At 30.7% G+C, this 20,449-nt stretch overlaps 5 protein-coding genes across 5 annotated transcripts; 3 read left to right on the top strand and 2 right to left on the bottom strand.

The window, feature by feature from the left end:
* The first annotated feature begins 16 nt into the window (after positions 1-16).
* Positions 17-2,145, top strand: BX663DRAFT_351281 (regulator of chromosome condensation 1/beta-lactamase-inhibitor protein II). The gene is made up of 6 exons (XM_051522171.1): positions 17-86; positions 174-212; positions 267-457; positions 574-753; positions 808-1,494; positions 1,570-2,145. The coding sequence occupies exons 2-6, from the start codon at positions 197-199 to the stop codon at positions 2,023-2,025; spliced, it is 1,530 nt and encodes a 509-aa protein (XP_051383957.1). The 5' UTR covers positions 17-86; positions 174-196; the 3' UTR covers positions 2,026-2,145.
* A 114-nt stretch (positions 2,146-2,259) lies between these two features.
* BX663DRAFT_432613 (WD40-repeat-containing domain protein) lies at positions 2,260-3,778 on the bottom strand (the record flags this gene model as incomplete). Its single annotated transcript, XM_051522948.1, has 5 exons — positions 2,260-2,853; positions 2,933-3,264; positions 3,346-3,468; positions 3,533-3,654; positions 3,735-3,778. 5 exons carry the CDS (start codon positions 3,776-3,778, stop codon positions 2,260-2,262), a joined length of 1,215 nt encoding a protein of 404 aa, XP_051383956.1.
* Positions 3,779-3,870: 92 nt separating this feature from the next.
* BX663DRAFT_587783 (uncharacterized protein) lies at positions 3,871-5,870 on the bottom strand (the record flags this gene model as incomplete). Its single annotated transcript, XM_051532258.1, has 7 exons — positions 3,871-4,587; positions 4,657-4,742; positions 4,817-5,020; positions 5,086-5,147; positions 5,208-5,299; positions 5,399-5,598; positions 5,666-5,870. 7 exons carry the CDS (start codon positions 5,868-5,870, stop codon positions 4,318-4,320), a joined length of 1,119 nt encoding a protein of 372 aa, XP_051383955.1. The 3' UTR covers positions 3,871-4,317.
* A 5,340-nt stretch (positions 5,871-11,210) lies between these two features.
* BX663DRAFT_505939 (chitin synthase-domain-containing protein) lies at positions 11,211-15,304 on the top strand. The gene is made up of 4 exons (XM_051527125.1): positions 11,211-11,881; positions 11,997-12,590; positions 12,771-14,057; positions 14,179-15,304. Exons 1-4 carry the CDS (start codon positions 11,328-11,330, stop codon positions 15,272-15,274), a joined length of 3,531 nt encoding a protein of 1,176 aa, XP_051383954.1. The 5' UTR covers positions 11,211-11,327; the 3' UTR covers positions 15,275-15,304.
* A 1,747-nt stretch (positions 15,305-17,051) lies between these two features.
* BX663DRAFT_505936 (plasma-membrane proton-efflux P-type ATPase) lies at positions 17,052-20,245 on the top strand. Its single transcript, XM_051527124.1, has 4 exons — positions 17,052-19,361; positions 19,451-19,661; positions 19,740-20,106; positions 20,179-20,245. The coding sequence occupies exons 1-4, from the start codon at positions 17,271-17,273 to the stop codon at positions 20,231-20,233; spliced, it is 2,724 nt and encodes a 907-aa protein (XP_051383953.1). The 5' UTR covers positions 17,052-17,270; the 3' UTR covers positions 20,234-20,245.
* The last annotated feature ends 204 nt before the right edge of the window (positions 20,246-20,449 follow it).

Here is a 20,449-nt window from a genome sequence, read left to right as displayed (position 1 = left end):
ATACATTTATAAAGCTGTAAATATAAAAATTTATATATCATTAATAGCTTTTATACCTGCATGTGTTTTCTTTTTATGCGTATTAAGTAATATATCAATTTTTTTTTATATGTATTGTTAAAAAATAAATAAATAAATAATTGGCTTTCTTTTTATCATTATTTTGCTTCAAGCCTTTGTTATCTAAAAGTTGTGTATGGGCTCATTTGACAGTAAGGATGATATTATTTATAGTAGACGAAACCATATTCATTTGCAGAATATAGCACATATATTGAAAGAAAGAGAAGGTGGCACCGCCTATGTTGTAGGATATAATCAAATGTTTGATGAACTAGGCATATACGGTATACAAAATGTTACCTTTCCTAGAATGATTCCAGAATTGGAATATGAGTCAATCATTGATATTGCATCTAGTAGCCTTCATACGCTTGCAATTAATAGATATGGCCAAGTAAAAAAACATACATACATACATATATATATATATATATATATATATTTCAACTATTTTACAGAGTATTTATTATGCTTTCTCTCTTTCTCTCTCTCTTGATATAATATGAATAGATTTGGAGTTGGGGATGTGGTGAATTTGGAGCATTAGGAAGGTCAGGTATTGAGTCATGTCCACGACCCATTATTCATCCGTCAATTCGACATATTAAATTTAAAAAAGTATCTTGTGGTAACTCTATATCAATGGCAATTACTACAAAGGGACAACTATATACATGGGGGACTTTTAGAGTGAGTTATTATTATACATGCATACATACATGGTATACTGAATCTGATGTATAGTCCAGTAAAGATATTTATGGCTATCTACCAAATGTTTATATTCAAAATCATCCTCGTGTTCCCAAGTCAATCGCAAAACTAAATTTCATAGATATTGCATCAGGAGCAAGTCATTGTGTTGCCCTTGACACGAATGGACATGTTTATACATGGGGCTGTAACGAATTCTGTCAGTTAGGTCGTTCAACTACCACACCTACTGCAGATGAAAAAGTTGAAAAACTTAAAAATTTAACCCCTACACAGGTTCCTCTGTTAAATGATATTGTTTCTATTAGTTCTGGTGCCTTTCATTCATTAGCTTTAGATCGATTTGGACAGGTATACGCTTGGGGATTAAATCATTATCAACAATGTGGACTAGCAGAGAAGAAGAAGATGGTGAATGAAGGTATGGATGATGATCTTTATCGAGCAGAACCTGATATCATTGAATTCCCAAGACAAATTCCATGCTTTAAAAATAAGAAAACAATTCATCATACCAGTAATAATCAAATTTGTATAGATAAAAATGATATAAAAAAGGAAACAATGAAAGCTCCTTCAGTCAACACTACTACAATATCACTTATTGAAGCTCTCAGAAAAAAAATAGAGACAATTAATATTATGGATCAACAGAAAACCACAGAAGAAATAAAAATAGAAGAGACAGACATTATGAGCAGCAATGAAAATTCGCTAGTAAATAAATATACATCTATATATATATATATATATATATACATAAAGACTTGAGTTTAATATCCTGTATTATAGACACATACTCTTATGCCAACCGTAAAATCTATAGCTACAGGAGATTATCACTCTATTGCATTAATGAATGATAATACAATCGCTGTTTGGGGTTTCGGTGAAGAAGATCAACTAGGCTTAGAATTAGATTCAAATTTTCTATACCCTGGTTCCTTTAAGCTTGGAGATTCAGATAAAGTAAATGCAATTGGCTGTCCTATTATTCATCCATGGCGTTGTAAGGAAAGGATTACAAAGGTAGTATGCGGTGCAAATCATTCATTAGTATTGTCTCAAGAAGGTCATGTTTGGGGATTCGGACGTTTATGCTATCATCAATCTAGCATTTTGCATAAAGATAACAATATAGTGCCTACTCTAATTGATTCACTCACTTGTAAAGTCGTTAATGCGTCTGCAGGTGAAACCTATTCAATTTTTATTATGGCTGAAGATATTGATGTATCTACCCTTTGATTAAAAAAAAGTTTTTTTTTTTATATCAACTCATTAGCATATTATATTTATTTTTGTAGTAAATAAATTAGTATCAACATATACACACATCTTTTATACACTTTATTTACTAATATTATTATGTTATGTTTCAATGGGTGAATTAAAATAACGTGCACGGTAATCATCACTAAAAGTAAAAAAAAAGAAAAAAAAAATCTTAGTCTCTTCCTATAAATAAATACATATAGGGTCTTACCTGCATGTCAAAAAGCCATTGTCTGTAGGCGATGCAGCAATACATCTAACAATATTATTATGTCCAGTAATTCTCTTTAATAAAACACCTGTATATGTATCATAACAAATAGCATCCGTCGATGATTCATCACCAATCAATACAAAGTCCTCATTATATGAAAATGTAGGCTGAAGCAACTGTGAATGCTGGTCATGACCTTTATATTCCATCAAAATATTACCACTTGTAATTTCCCATAAACGAATGGTCGAATCTAAACCTGCCGTCAGCACATATTTTTCATTATTTGTAAATCGAACACTTGAAACAGCGGTTCCACCATGTGCAGAATCAAATGTCTTTATACACTGAGATGATACACTATCCCAAATACGTACTGTTCCATCTAATGAAGAAGTGGCAAATATCTTTCCTGAATTAGAATATCGAATTTGTGAAATTGATCCATGATGCATTTCTGCACTACTGGCATTTGTATAACATTGAAGTGTTTTCACATCATAAATACGAATAGATGCATCCTTTGTGCCTGCTAGTAAAAAGTCGCCTGAAGGATGAAAGCAAATTGAATTAACAGGTTGAGCATCCTAATTAAACTTGTCAGATATATGGTATTTAACTTTTATAATATATATAAATGTATGTCTGTCTGTATGTATGTATTACCTGCAAATACCTAAATGCTCTTTTAACTCCTGCTTTTGATAAATCAAATAGTTTAATACTCTGATCATTAGAGCAACTGGCAAGAACTAGGCCATTTGGATGAAAGCTTAGATCATTGACTTGTTCTGTATGATCATATAAAGTACGAATTACAGGTTTATCTCCAACATCACCAGATCTGTTCTTCATTTTACTAACGTCAAGTAATTTAAGAGATGAATCATGTGAACCTGTAGCTGCAAATCGGCCATCTGAACTGAAAATAGCTGTACGGCATGGCCCTTTGTGTTGAGTAAAGTATAATTGATTATAATCGGGTGGAGTTTTAGGCTCTAACAACAATTAAAAAAAAAAAAAGGGGGGGAGGAATACTTAGACAAAATAATAGAAAAATAAAAATAAATAATACGAACGAGCGTTTTGCATGTATTCCATGTCAAATCCAGTAGCCGTTGTGCTTACGTCCATTTCTTCTTGTGGTAATTCATGATCAAAGTCTTTAACAGAATAATTATCTTCAGATTCTTCTTCTTCGCCTATATATTTAATACGTTAATAATTATACAATTATTTAGACCAATGTACACACAAATAAAATACCCTTTTCTTTAGCAATTCGTATTAATTCTGATAATCTAGTACTGGGCATCATATCACTTGAAGCTCCTGTCGCGTCAGCTACACTTTGAGCAACAGCTGAATAACCATAAGCAATAAGTTGACTACAAGATCAAAATATGTATAATGGATTTTACTTGGTATTGTATTCTTTATGAATTATGATGTTTTTATATATATATACCTAATAATGAGCGATAAAACTTCGTCTTCAGAAATGTCGCCCATTGTTTTATTTTATATATAGTATGTTTGAAAGAAAAAAAAAAAAAATATTATTAGAGTTTTAAAAAAAAAAAAGAAAAAAAAAACGGTGTGTTTATAGAGTTATGTGACGATTTAAAATTGAAAGCGTTTTTTCAGACGATTTACATTAATGATATTTATATCAATAGTATAGACATTTACTATTTAATATTAATTAATTTAAAGACTTATAAGTCAAAGTATGTATCCCAGAATAGTGTTATCGTATATATAGAATAGAAGAATCAAAGCTTTTCATATCATAAAAGCCTTTATATAAATGATATACGACATTAAAAACATATAGTCTTATGGTAGTATACCTACAAACACACGCACATATATGTACATACAATTCTATCACGCCATCATTACAATGCTTTTACTATAAATACACATATAAAACTTATTCCTTGCAATACAGCATGATACTATTTATTTTAATATGCAGTATAAATAAAGGTTTAAAATGGCCTTTATTATTATTATTTGTTTAATACATACATATACAAGCATTATTTTTAATTATTACTCTTTGGCCAAACATTTAATGATTCATACTCATTAATGATCTCGATTAATTTTTCCTGTTTAAGGTAAGGAACTGAATAAGTAAAGTTAGTTTCTTTTTCAATCTTTGAACCGTCAACATATAATGCATTATTGTATAAGAGTTCTTCATCCAGATAAGGTGATAATGGTGTAACGCTTATACCATTTTTATGTAACAACTCTGCCCAAGGAGCTAAATGCTTTTCATTGACAGTTTCAATAACATCATTCAAGTTCATCTACAAAAGAAAGTATACTTGATATTTATTTATTTTTAAAAAAAAATTATATAACATAAATAAACCTACCTTTGCAAAACTTGAAACAACGCTTCCATAGTAGCCAGTTTTAATATGAAAGATATATTGTAATTGTTTATTAATGACTTCTTGATCTATATTTTATTATAAAAAAGAGTTATTATTATTTTTTTTTGTGGTAAGAAAAAAGAAAAAAAAAACAATTTACCTGTATCTTGTTTGTCTACCAAATTAAATACAGGAATTTGACCAGATAGACTAATATCATTCTCTATATACCATTGAGTTAAATGCCAACATGCTCTTGAAACGTCATCTACATGTACTGTATTCAATTTAAGATCTTTTGACCAAAGCAGTTTCATTTCTTCATTAAGATATTGATATATACGTCCAATAATCAATCTAGACGCTATATATATATGTAATAGTTGAGGAAAAAAAAAAGGCTAATTTTATTTTATTTGTAAAACTTACTTAAGCCTAAAACAGCACCAGGACCATAAACAACTGCGGGACGAAGAATTAATAGATTCAAACTATATAGTATTAGACATTAGAATACAATTCAATAAAGTCATTCATTCATTCATACAAACCCTTTTATTTTTTTCAACTCCTCTTCAGCTTTATATTTATGTTCCGCAATAATAGTCCAAGGTTTAATTTTTGATGTTTCTATAGAGGCTTCCTAGCATTTAAAATATACAGTTAAAATCACAAGAATCTCTCTTCCCTCTACTTCTTCTTTTTTCTTTCTTTCTTTATAGTCTACATTCCTTCTACTTACACGATTACTATTATCATACACCTCGGCAGTTGACATTTCAATAAATAATTTCACTTTTCTTTTCGCTGCTTCTTTAGCACAATTAACTGACAAATTAAAAATACGCTCATGATAAATTTCAGGTACTTGCGAATATTTTGTTTCTGCAGCAAAATTGAAAACATAGTCAAATTCTTTTCCATCCTCAGTATTAAAACAAGCTGCAATCGACACTATTATAAAAAAAAATAAATACAATGATGAGAAGAGCTATAAATACATGCTTACCTGGATTGATCAAGTTAGCTTGTTTAAATTCTATTTTAGAAAAGTCCTTTTTAAATGTCTCGGATAAATAAGCAGTTTGTGGTAAAACTTTATCAACAACACGTATATTTGAAACGAGATTGTTCATTAACAAGTAATGAATAAAGTTTCTCCCAATGAAGCCAACACCACCTAGAATGAGTACATTTGCCTTTTCCTGAACCATTTATAAAGTAGTACTTTGGAATAAAAAATAATTATAGAAATGAAAGAAGAACCAAAAAAAAAAAAAAAAAAAAAAAGATGAGGTGATACGATTAAATATTTTATTGAATAGAATTTTAAAACCCATTTTAACACACACATATTGTATTGCCTGGGTCAGATCAAAAAAAGAAAAAACAAAGAAACTAAAAAAACCTTTTGATAGTCAAAAAAAAAGGAAAGAAGAACAAAGAATTGTATAAACATTTGATCAAATCATTAACAAGAAAGAGTGGTGGTTGGGAAGGGCATCAGAAGGGATCTTTTCATGATGAAGGTAATCAAGTTCAAAGAGTGTGCTACAATAGGGTAGACCAACAAATAATGATGGCTGACGGGATTATTTTCTAATTTTGTAATAGGTTCTTCCGTCCAATTAAATTGATACTTTTTGTATAAATAAAATGATAGTTTTGATTGGATAAAATATCGGCTTAACATGATGTTAAATTGATGATTATGATGCTTCAATACTTACCTTCTCTAATACGTTATTGTCATTTTTAAATTTGAAGTAGTATACGGCACAAATCCTGAATTTACATAATTTAACAACTTTTTGTTGGTTTAAAAGAATATAAAAATAATATGGGGCGGGGAAGAATTATTATTTTCAACGTCCGCAACAATTATATATAAAAGGTAAAAAAAGGGGGGGAGGGAAATTGATTATCAAATTTAATCACAGATTACAAATTGCAAATCATCCACACAGCTAATGTAGAAATTGGACAGTTTCCCTCCGATTCCAAGTTTTAAGAAGAACATGTGAAAATACTGTTGGAAGTCAAGATAAATACCGATTAATATCAATTCATAAAATCAATCAAGATAAAGGTCCTTTATATTATACTTCATTGTTTTAGTAAATATGTATATAACTATGTATATATTTGTATATGTAATCGACCAATTACTGTAGTTTGTATAGGTTAAGCCGACATTTTATCCAATCAAAACCATCAGTTTAATTGGACGGAAGAACCTACTACAGAGATAGAGAATAGTCGTTCTGTCAATCATTTTCAGTTTGAATGTATCACGTCATATCCCTATACTATGGCTATCAGTGACGAATCAAGACTATAACTGTTGTATCTTTCATCCTGTCTTTTTCACTCTGATCATTTATTTAGTAAACCTCACTCCATTTACTATCTGCATATGTACCACCAACGATTACAGATAATAACATTACCTTGAACAATTGACGAACCTCTTTGCCTTCATCTCAATAGCCTTTCTACCCAAAAAAAAAACTCCTTAACCTAGTTTCTCCTTGGTTCATTCATATGTTTCATCTCGCATAAAATAGACTATCTGGCTCATTTCTTTGTTCCTCCTCCTCTTCTCTCCAATGCTGCTGGCTCTTCTTTGATTGAATGGTTATCTCAGCTTACCTCTCCGTGAAATCATTTCTTCTTTTTATATATTCTTTTCCTGATGTATATATATTTATAATATCGACTACTAACTATTTGACTTAAATTATAAATTATATTAATTATCACTTATCAGAGTGAAAGCTATCAATACTATTACATTCCAACAATAATATCATTTTCCCCTCTAACTTTTTATTTCTTGCACTTATTTGCAAATACTAAGAATTCTTTATATGTGCATTTTTTTTTAATTAGTTACTTATTACGATGAATTTCTTCATGTGCATATTAAACAAAGGAATCAGGTAATAGATATTTTAATGCATGTAAAATATATTTGTATATATTTTTTTTTATTGAAAGATTGGTAAATCAATGGCTTGAAACAAACCCTTTGATGATCCCTGTTGTAGATTTAATAACTAAATGATCAATAAAAATAGTTGATAAACATTATTTTCATTAGAAGTCTGGAGAAGGTAGTAATTCATTTCTCTTCTCATAAGTTTGCTCTCGAATAGCTTATTATAAATAGGAATAGGATGATTATTAAAGGGTGTGTAGTTGAGCTATTGAGTATCATCAGAACGATAAGATAATAAGATCATTTTAGACCTACTAGTAATTGATTTATACAATATATAGTCAGTTAATATGAGGGAGGAAAAGATGAAGCATTTCTACACGTATTCTAAGTAAAGAAAAAAGAATGGAATCAAGTAGAATTGATATGAAGAGTTAATATAAGCTTTAATAAATAAGAACTTTTGATCGGGAACATGAGTATAGCTAGAGTTAGCATTATATGAGGATGTCTCAGTTCATTTTATCTATATCAAATGTCTTTAAATAAAAATGTATTTTCACTCTATTATATTAAATCTAATTAAACAAGATTGAAGCATAATGAGAAACATCATTAAAAAAAAAAAAGACAACTAAAGTACTTTCAACAGAGTTTATAAGAAAACATATAAATCATTTTGTTACAAGTTGATCTGAACAGTAATTTAATAAATGTCTTGTATAAGCATTTATATTTTAATCGATAATTATTTTGATCTTGTTTATTTTTCGACATATAAATACTTAAATAATCAAAATTATTTGTTTCAGTATATCTACTTCAATGCTAATGATGAGTTAAATAATCTCCTGTCGAGTTATACTATTAGCCTTACAATCCTATCTAATGTAAAGTAGTCATGAATTTGTTTAATAAAGCAGTTGTATAAATGAACTAGATTAGTGATTATTTCTATCAGAAAGCCTATATTATCTCTAATTAAGGTATAGATTCTTTCAACTAAGCTTGTTCTTCTCCTTCTTCTTCATATCTAAATACTGAATCTAAAATAAACAGTTAATGACGGTTCTAAAATAAACAGTTTATGATGGTTCAAACGGACAGCATTAAACATCTTCTGATAATTAAATGAACTTTATCCATCCATCATTTTTCCTAATAAGTATATTATCGTTAAATCATGTATTACCCTAATTTTAAATGAGTCAAAGATATTTATGAATTTTATTGCATAGTTGTACCTATTACTCCATAGTAAATTTAGTAAAAAATAATGATATTTATTAAAAATCATCCAGCTTTTTTTTTCTTAGTTTTACTACATTTTTTCTTATTTTACTTTATGTTTTACAAGAGAAGAAGCCACTATGTTACGAACTGAATTAGAGCTTAACAATTGTGAGTTACCACAAGAGTTTATGAAAGGAATTTCATAGCTATTCTTTTTATTGATTTGAATATTTACTTTTTTTTTATTATTTTTTTCAAGAACATTTCAATCTTTATCGTCTTTCAGCTTCTTTTCTTGTTTTTATTCTATACGTATTTGATTATTTCACCCAATAATTTACCAAAATATTTTGAAGTGCTAAAAAAAAAAAAAAAAAAAAGCGCTTTACTATATTATAATAGACAAAAGAGTCGTTTTTACATACTGCTATAGTTACAAATTTTCATTCATATATTTTAATTTTACAGTACTAAGCAGTCATCTCCTGCATTTTTATACCCAAATCCTAAGCTTTAAAGCGACTCTTCAAAAATTAAAATAGCATTGAATGTATCTAAATAAGGTAGATTTATATATTTATATTCATATATATTTTATCTTTGTAGGAGAAATAAACACCTACTTCTTCTATTTAATCGTGAAGTCAGAAAAAGTACTACAATCTCTTTACACAGCTGTTATTTTTATAATATATTCTTGTACGACCCTATATATTTATATACATATACATCTATTTATTTAGTATTATACAAGACATGCGTCATATTAATGCCAAGATTGTTTATTAAATGAGATAGAATGGATGACTTTATGGTCTAAAGAAGTTTTGATAAAACATGTATTTATCTGCTAAACTTCTTTTTCTTTTTTTGGCTTCAAAAAAAAATGATAAAGTAAACTTAACAGTAACCCCTGATTGTCTTTTACACTCTAATTACATCTATTTATACGAAAAAAGTTGTATACGTAAAACAGGCATAAATATGTCTAAACTTATCATATATCAGCCTAAAACATGCGTTTTTTTATAAAAAAAAAAAAAAAAAAAAAAAAAAATAGGTAAAAAATTTTTTTAGTTAAGAGTAGTTACTATGAATAGTGTTAGTAATTTTACCGATTCAATATCAGAATCTGTATGATATTTGGTGATTGGCAATGATCTACAGTATTTATTTCTTGGTTAATTTGTTCAAAGTGTCCAATATCAAAGTGAATTCTTACAATAGATATTAAAACATTTAAATAAACATTTGTCTACTATTATTATTTAATGGGTTAAAGTACGACCTTTAATTTTGATTTTTAAATTAAGCATATCTGCAGAATCTTTTCACTTATTAAGATAATGATTAAATGCATCCCAGAACTAATCATTTTTTTCTTTTTTAGATTAATAGTTTTCATATACAGATTATTGTAAAAGTATTAAGATATCATTTACAGCTAAAAAAAAAAAAAAAAAAAAAAAAATTAGGATTTGCTAATCATTTTGGTACAACTTCATTTTTATTTTATTTTTATTTTCCTTCTTTTTCTCTTCCTTTCTTCTCTTCTTTTTAAGTTTTCACCTTTTTTTTTTTAAGAAAAATATAAAAGGAGAAGTGATTCTTATAATAAGTTATTTATATACACTTATATATAGATACATTATATTATACTGATATACATACATTATACATACATACATACATACATACGTACATACATACATACATATATACATCCACACACACATCCACACACACACACACACATATATATATATATATGTCTATATATTCGAGTGTGTAAAATTTACAATACTTTATAAAATTCTAATTAATACAATAATATGAGCAACAACGATCGTACTAGTTTACCTCTACAATCAAGGTCTTTACGGCGAAATAGATCTAAAACAATACAAACTGGGGTAGATGGAATAAAACCACATAGACAAAAATCACTAGTTCGACCAGAACGAGAAAGAAATGATCCAAATAATCGTTTATATCATTATCGACAGAGGGCTAGCAATGTACAAAATGATGATAACACTACTGATTTAGTAGCCCCAAGCACAACTGGAAATCAACCAAATATCTCTGTTCTTGAAAGAAAGTTTTCACAATCAAGGCCTCTTGAAAGAAGACCAACAACTCGTGAACAACTTTTACGAAGAGGCAAAAGTATTTTAGGAAGAGAAGAAAAACAGGAGGATGAATTCTCCGAAGATGCTATTGGATATGATGCAAATCAAAAAAATGGTTATTTTTCAGATTTTCATCCTTGGTTGACTTATTGTCGTATTCTTACTTGTTGCGTACCAAAACCTTTATTACGATGTGCAGGTACCATATATACTTATATATATATGAATATTTATATTATTATTATTATTATTATTATTTTTTCCATTTTACTTATAGTACCTTCTTTATTTCATTTCATTATACTATATATGTATATCTATTTATTTACTTGTTTACTTAAGGTATACCTGATGGACCAGCACAAATGGCTTGGAGAGAAAAAATAGGCTTAGTTTCATTCATCCTTTTCATCATGGGTTGTGTTGGATTTTTAACATTTGGATTCACTCAAGCAGTTTGTCCTATACCACCTTTAAGTGTTCGTGGAGGTCAGGTCAGCCCAGGATATTTAATAATCTCCGGATGGGCATACATGTTAGCCTCTTGGGATCATCCAGTAGGTGCTACGGATGAAATGACTAATATTCTTTATCCACCTATAAACGCAGGCGGTATGGACGCTACATTCTTGTTTCAAACAATTAAAAGTGAATGCGCCTCTGTGTTTATACCTACGCAGGGCGATCAACCCATTTATTTTCCTTGTCAGCTATTTAATCCAAATTCAACTATACCACCTGATCCTTTTCAATTTATAAATAGAACAAGTTGTCATTTATCAGCAACTGCTTATAATGTATATAATAGCTTTCAAACCCAAGGTGTCCCTAGATCTGACGGAGGATTTGATAAAGCTGCTCGTGTTTATTATGATTGGGAAGATATAACTTCAGAAAATTCATTGACTGTATATAATGGGTATGTTTATACAATGAATAACAACTTTTTTTTTTCTAAAAAAAAAAAAAAAAAAAAAAAAAAAAAAAACTCTTCATTTTCTCATCCTATTTTAAACTTTATATATATATATTAGAGATGTTCTAAACCTGAAATTATTATCCTCATTACCAACTAATTATTACCAATATAAGCAGGATGGATTAATAGCAGCTATATTTGCCAACATTTCTGATTTTACTGGAAAGGATCTCACGAGAACAATTAATGCAAATAGAATGAATGGGGGGAAATGGTTTGAAGAAGCAAAATGTCTATCTGCTACCATTAAGGTGGGTTCATTAGACACAATCAGTATTGGTTGTATGGCTTCAGATATTGTACTTTATGTCTCCCTTGTCGTCATTTTAGGTGTCATTATCGTTAAATTTGCTTTAGCTGTCATATTTGGCTGGTTTCTATCTTGGAAATTGGGTAACTTTAAAGAAGGTAACTCCTATGCTGAAAGAATGAAGCGCGAAGCGGAAATCGAGAACTGGACAGAGAATATGCAAGCAGGTGCTCCTTTACCGAAGGCTCGGATTCAATCTACTTATTTTGGTAATGCATCTAATAAACGTAAAAGCTTGTTCCCTCAAACATCTCGTTTTACTCAGCCAATGCATGGTTCAACTCGATTTACTACAGATAAGCCTTTAAATGGTTCCACTCTATGGAAAACCCCAAATAGGTATGTATAAAAAAAAAGAATAATGATAAAAAGAGAAAGAAAGAAAGAGAGAAAGAGAGTTAAGGAATTATAAAAATAAGGATACCACTAATACTTCAATTTTTTTTTTCTCACACACACACACACACACACACACACATACATACATATATACATACATATACATATATTTATATATAGTGCATTAGAAAGCCATGTAAATAGACAGTCTATGCTATTTGGTGCCGATGGGATAAGTCGGCAATCTTCATATATGATGGGATCATCTGATGTATTTAACTCAAGTCGAGCCTCTGTATTCTATAATAATCCTCAATCTTCTGTTCGATTCTTGGGAAATGATTTACGCCGTCCTTCGCTTGCTTCTTCTGATATAGCGAGCACAACAGATACACATACCACATCAGGGCCAGCTTGCCCTTTACCTTTATCGAGACATGTCATTAGACAGCCTCCATCTGATTATATGCCATTTAATTTCCCACTTGCACATACCATTTGTTTGGTTACTTGCTATTCAGAGGGAGAAGCAGGTATTCGTATTACACTTGATTCAATTGCTACTAGTGATTACCCTAATAGTCATAAGCTTCTACTTGTTATCTGTGATGGGTTGATAACGGGTTCAGGGGAAAGTAAATCGACACCTGATATATGTATAAGTATGATGCGAGATTTGATCGTACCTCCAGATCAAGTAGAGCCTTATTCTTATGTGGCATTAGCAGATGGCTCGCGTCAAAATAATATGGGTAAAGTATATGCAGGATATTACAAATATGACGATACAACGGTCGATAAAGCCCATCAACAAAGAGTTCCAATGATCACGATTGTTAAATGTGGTACCTTAGAAGAAAGAGCTGCAGACAGGAAACCGGGAAATAGAGGCAAACGTGACTCACAGATTATTCTAATGCAATTTATGCAAAAGGTCATCTTTGATGAGCGAATGACGGCGATGGAATATGAATTCTTCAATGGTATCTGGCGCGTGACAGGTGTCCCCCCTGATGCTTATGAAATCGTTTTAATGGTTGACGCTGACACAAAGCTTTTCCCTGATGCTCTCTCTAGAATGATATCATGTGCTGTCAAGGACCCTGAAATCTCTGGTCTCTGTGGTGAAACGAAAATTGCAAACAAAACAAATAGTTGGGTGACAATGATACAAGTCTTTGAATATTATATCTCACATCATCAGTCTAAGGCCTTTGAATCTATCTTTGGAGGTGTTACTTGTCTTCCAGGTTGCTTTTGTATGTATCGTATAAAGGCTCCAAAGGGACCAGATGGTTATTGGGTACCTATTCTTGCTAATCCAGATATCGTTGAGCGTTATTCAGAAAATATAGTCGATACACTCCATAAAAAGAATTTACTTTTATTAGGTGAAGATCGTTATTTATCTACTTTGATGCTTCGTACCTTTCCTAATCGTAAGATGGTATTTGTTCCACAAGCAGTGTAAGTTTATTTATTTACTTTTATTTATTTATTTTTTAAAAAATATGTTTCAACCCCCCAACTAACAAAAAAAAAAAATATCCTTTCCTTCCAACAATTATATAACATATATATATTATAGATGTAAAACAGTTGTGCCAGATACATTCATGGTCCTTTTATCACAGCGTAGAAGGTGGATTAATTCAACAATTCATAACTTAATGGAATTATTGTTTGTGCATGATTTATGTGGTACATTTTGTTTCTCAATGCAATTTGTTATTTTTATGGAACTTGTGGGTACTCTAGCACTCCCAGCAGCTATTTCATTTACAATTTATTTAATTATTATGGCGATTATTGGACAACCTGCCATTATTCCTCTTATCTTATTAGCCATCATTCTTGGTTTACCTGCAGTATTAATTGTGATGACGAGTAGGAAGATTGTGTATGTTGGTTGGATGATCGTTTATTTGTTTAGCTTACCCATTTGGAATTTTGTATTACCTACTTACGCCTACTGGCATTTTGATGATTTTTCATGGGGGGATACACGAAAGGTTGAAGGAGTAGAGGCGGATAAGAAGGGAGGACATGCGGATAAAGAAGGTGAATTTGATAGTAGTGCAATTACGATGAAGAAATGGAGTGAATATGAAAAGGAAAGAAGGATTCAAGAGGCTTTAAATCGTAATCTACCTATCCCACGTTTTATTGATAGACCTAGGACAGGCGGGCTAGATGTATTCCGTGACTCAATTCATATAAAACGTTATAGTAAAACAGGATCAGCAGGTTCCACTGATAGCGATGTTCCATTAACTCAAATGGGTTATTCGCCTGCTGGTATTAATAAAGAAAGTAGACATACTTATACTCAAGACAATAATACTGTTGAGGATCAACACATACTTAACATCAATCCAACTCCTTCACCTGCATCATCAAGTCATGATTCATCAGTAGGCCTAGATATCCCACTTACAGCCATACAATCTCCTTCCTATCATTCAAGAGAAGAGCCTTCTTCATCTTATAGAGCTCGGGGAAGTTATCATGCGGGATTAGTCATTTCTTCTAATAACAATTTTGATAATGAAGATTTATATCGAGAAGATAATTCTGTAGATTTACAAGATGATACTATCTTATGGTCAAATCATGATTTATATCAAACAAAATCTTTCAGTATACCCAAACCTCATATGATTATAACAGACACTAAAAAATAATATTTTAAAAAAAAATAATACTAAAAAAAATAAAATAAAATAAAATAAATAAATAAATAAATAAATAAATAAAAGAAATAAATAAAAGAAATAAGTAAAAATAAAGGAGAAGTTATTATAAATTTATAATATTAATATATAGATATATGTATGTGTGTATGTGTGTATGTGTGTATGTGTGTATGTGTGTATGTGTGTATGTATATATGTATATGTATGTATATAAATAGAGTCATAGACTATACATTATATATGCATATATAAATATATATATAACATATATTTACATATATTATAGCCTTATATATGAGTATATAATACTAGATAACTATAATGATAAAACAAACATGCATACTACGTTCATCATTTTTCATCATTTACTATTAGTGTACATGCTTTTTTTTTTTTTTTTTTTTTGGTTTTCTCTTAGTTGTAATACACATGCACAAAATGAACTATTTTAATATTAGAGTTTAGAAAATACCAGTATGTGTTGTGGTAGTACTTGGATTTATTCATTACACGTTTTAAAAACAGAAATACTTTCTCACTCTTTCTCTTTTACTACTCCTATTCATCTTGCCCCCTCCCCATCTCTCCCTTACCACTGCCCTCTCCTCAACTTCATTTCCTTAAATGAAAAAAAAAACAGAAAAAATTTATACAATTAAAAAAAAAAAAAGTCTTATATTTAATGACCTATTTTCTGTTCTGCTTAGCAATTATAATAAACCAGTTCTCACCTGTATCTCTTTCTGATTTTGTACAACACTGGTCCTGAGTTTTGCTTATTTTGTTCTATACTTTATTTTATTTTATTTCAATGTTTCCAAAAAATTATAACAGCGCTAACAAATTATTTAATGCAGATCAAAATAATAATAGTCTGCATCACTTACATAGCAAAAAGAATTAATAAAAATATCTAATGAGAATAAAAAAATAAAATAAAAGGAAGCGTACAAAGATAGGTGTATGTATATGTGTGTGTGCGTGTGTGTTTTCTTCCAAACTTTCTTTTGTGATATTTTAAAAGACATTGTAAAAGTCATGATGTATAACCCTGGTAACTCGGTAATAGGTCATGACTTTCCTTCTGTCTGTCTCTCTCTTTCTCTCTGTCTCTCTCTCTCTCTCTTTTTTTTTTTTTTTTTTCTTGATTTGATTTATTTTCTCACAAAGAAAAAAAAATTTGATTGAATGTGAAACCGTTTCTAATTATTCTTGTTTGTTTTAAAATCTATACATGTGATATGCTTATTAGGCTTGTTCACATATAAAAAGGAAAAAATGCACTTTAGCGATCAAAGAATATTTGGAAACATAGTCTTTAAGAAATCATCCCTAATATTACATAACTATGAAAATCAGTTAATATCATCTCCCGCCTGCTCCCTTCCACCTCCTTTCTTTATTATTTCTTAAGTCTGGGGGAAGGAGAGAAGGAAAAAATTTGCTTGTTTCTCCTTGATTTGTTGTAAATATTCCCATATTTTAGGGTATGTAATAATAAGTTAAACATCACACATTGTATGTGTAGCCATTTAAAATTGATTCTAAACTTATTACATCAAATTGAATCTTTAGAAATTATCCCTGCAGACGTAAATTCCTTTTTTATACATGGAGTCGTTTTGATCATCAGTCTGCAAAATACTAATCATACGACAACCTACGTATTATAATTTTTTTTTTTTTTTGGTTTTACAATGTAGTGATATAAAAATCAAATTGTTGATATATCTACGATTCTCTCTTTTTTTTTTTTTTTTTTTTTTTTTTTTTTTGCTTTATATTTTATTATATTTATTATATTTATTTTCTCTTTCTTTTTCTTTACATTTACTTTTAGTGAAACAAAACAAAAAAAAAAAAGATATTTTTTCATAGTCTTGTGTTTTATCACAATAGGAAGAAAAGAAGACGTTGAATCAATAATAAATTAATACATCTACATTTTTTTTTTCAAGAAAAGAAAAGAAAAACGGAAAAGAAAATGACTATTGATGAAAAGATTGATATAAAGCCTGAAGATGAAAAGAAGGGAGAAGCTCAATTTGAGGAGCATGAGCATGTTGAACATGAAGATGAAATATCACCAGAATTAGAACTTTTATTACATACTGATCCCTCTAGCGGCTTATCTTCCACTGAGGTAGCAGAACGTACTCAAAAATTTGGTTTAAATGAATTACCTGAACGGAAAAGGAATCCTATTCTCAAATTCTTACTTTACTTTACTGGTCCAATTGCTTATTTAATTGAAATTGCATGTATTATTGCTGCTATTGTAGGTGACTGGTTAGACTTTGGTATCATCTTGGCTTTATTGTTTATTAACGCCTTGATCGGTTTCATTGAAGAAGCAAAAGCTGAATCCGCTTTAGATGCATTACGTCAAACCCTTGCTTTAAAGACTCGATGTTGGAGAAACAATGAATTGGTTGAAATTAATGTAAAAGAATTAGTTCCAGGTGATATAATCGTGCTTCGTATTGGGGATATCGTTCCTGCTGATGCTCGATTGCTTGGTTTAGGTGTAAACGGTGAAGTAAATGAAACTGAACTTCAAATCGATCAAAGTGCTTTAACCGGTGAATCACTTCCTGTCTCTAAAAAGAAGGGTTCTACCGTTTATTCCTCTAGTATTGTTAAACAAGGTCAAAATTTGGCTGTCGTCACGAAGACAGGTATCAATACCTTTATTGGTCGTGCTGCTAATCTAATCGCTATTACAAATGAAGAAGGTCACTTTCAGAAAATTATTGGTAAAATTGGTAATGTCCTGATTTGGTCTACTATTGTACTTGTGCTCATCATTCTCATCTATCAGTTGGTTCATTTCCGTAATACACCTAAAGGTGACTGGAGGGAGGTACTTGAACATTGTCTTGTCTTGACGGTGGCCGCTATCCCCGTCGGTCTTCCTACTGTCATGTCTGTCACTATGGCTCTTGGTGCTAAACAATTGGCAGCAAAGAAAGTGATTGTAAAGCGTTTAACTGCTGTTGAAGAGTTGGCCTCCGTTTCTGTTCTTTGCTCTGATAAAACGGGTACATTGACTTTAAATGAACTTACCTTTGATGAACCTTGGTTATCGGGTGATTATACGGCTGATGATATTCTTCTTTATTCTTATCTTGCCGCTGAACCAGGTGCTAATGATCCTATTGAATTTGCTGTTCGTCGTGCTGCTGAAGGTTCACTTGATATCCTTAAGAATCGTCCTGCCAAGTCCATCGAGGTTCCCGGTTATAAAGTCACCGCCTTTCAGCCTTTTAATCCTGTTACAAAAATGACGGAAGCCACTATCCTTGACCTCGCTACAAACCAATCTTTCCGTGTTGCTAAAGGTGCCCCTCAGGTTATCACAAAGCTTGCTGGTGGAGATAATGATGCCGTTAACGCTGTTAATTCCCTAGCTCGTCGTGGTCTTCGTGCTCTTGGTGTTGCAAAGACAATCCCTGGTGACTTGAATAAATTCGAATTGGTTGGTATGATTTCTTTATTAGACCCCCCTCGTCCTGACTCTGCTGCCACGATTCGTGATTGTAATAGACTTGGTGTTGATGTCAAGATGATTACAGGTGATCAGCTTATTATTGCTAAAGAAGTAGGTGCTCGTCTTGGTATGGGCCGTGTCATTCTGGATGCTAATCATCTCGTGGATCCTACTAAATCAGAGGAGGAAGTCACTGAACATTGTCGTCGTGCTGATGGTTTCGCTCAAGTTATCCCTGAACATAAATATCGTGTCGTTGAATTACTTCAAAATAAGGGTTATTTGGTTGGTATGACAGGTGATGGTGTGAATGATGCCCCTGCTCTTAAGAAGGCTAACGTTGGTATCGCCGTTGAAGGTTGTACAGATGCTGCTCGTTCCGCTGCTGATATTGTCTTACTTGCACCTGGTTTATCCACTATCATTGATGGTGTCAAAACGTCTCGTGCTATCTTTCAACGTCTTCGTTCTTATGCTCTCTATCGTATTACCTCAACCATTCATTTCCTGCTCTTCATGTTTATCATTACTTTGGTTGAAAATTGGAACATGCCTGCTATTTTATTGATTATGATTTGTGTATTGGTAAATATAAATATATACATATGCATGTATACTCAAAGAAAAAAAAAGAGAGAGTATAAAAAAGACTAATATACATATATTAATTCTAGAATGATGCCGCTACCTTGGTTATTTCGGTTGATAATACAGAAATTTCTGAACGCCCAGATAAATGGAGAATTGGACAATTACTTACCTTATCCACTGTCTTGGCTGTTTTCCTTACTGCTTTATCATTTGCTCATTTTTATGTTGCTCGTGATGTGTTCCATGTTAATCCCAATGAATTGCATTCTATTATGTATTTGCATATCTCTTCAGGTAAAATAAAGATATACATATATAAAACGAATCAGATGACTCACATTTTTTTTTATTATTTTATACGCCTGAAAATAGCTCCTCATTTTGTTATCTTCTCTACACGTGTTCCCGGTTATTGGTATAAAAACATGCCACATTGGATCTTTACTGTCTGTATTCTGGCTACACAAGTACTTGCCTTATTTTTCTCAGTATACGGTGTATTTGGTAAAGATGAAGGAGTTGAACCCTGTGGTTGGCCATGGGGTATCTCTGTCCTGGCCATCTCACTTGTCTATTTTATGCTTCTTGATTACGTCAAAGTATGGATGTTTAGAAGATGGAATTTTGCTCTTACAGCTAAGCTATCTCCTACTCCTAAACGTCGTGCAAAATTAGAAGCTCGTGAAAAGGAAGCTATCAAAAGAGAGCGTTTGGAAACTGCTTGGGAAAAGGTTTCAGAGTAAGTATTTCTCTCTATTTATTTTTTATAACTTTTGAGATTCTAATCCCTTCCCCTTTTTTTTTCATATAGACCTGTTCAGGCATTGCAAATTATTGTTGCATTCCAAAATGCTGCACGTCAATAAGGTGCCTTTCTTTCTTTCTTTCTTTCTTTCTTTTTTTTTTTTTACATATAAAAAATACTGTTTATAATTATATAAAGCTATATGTATGTGTTTTATTAAATTTATGGAGATGTGAAAATTTTATTTTTATTATTTTTTTTTTTTAAAAAAAAGTCAAATGAACACATAAATGTGGGGTAAAAAAAAAAAAAGTCAGACAAGTCGACATATATATGT

The sequence above is a fragment of the Cokeromyces recurvatus genome (genome assembly GCF_025118155.1).
Source record: "Cokeromyces recurvatus strain NRRL 2243 chromosome Unknown BX663scaffold_9, whole genome shotgun sequence".
In the NCBI taxonomy this organism is placed as follows: domain Eukaryota; kingdom Fungi; phylum Mucoromycota; class Mucoromycetes; order Mucorales; family Mucoraceae; genus Cokeromyces; species Cokeromyces recurvatus.
Note: the sequence above shows the minus strand (reverse complement) of the source record. Positions and strands in the feature narration are given on the sequence as shown.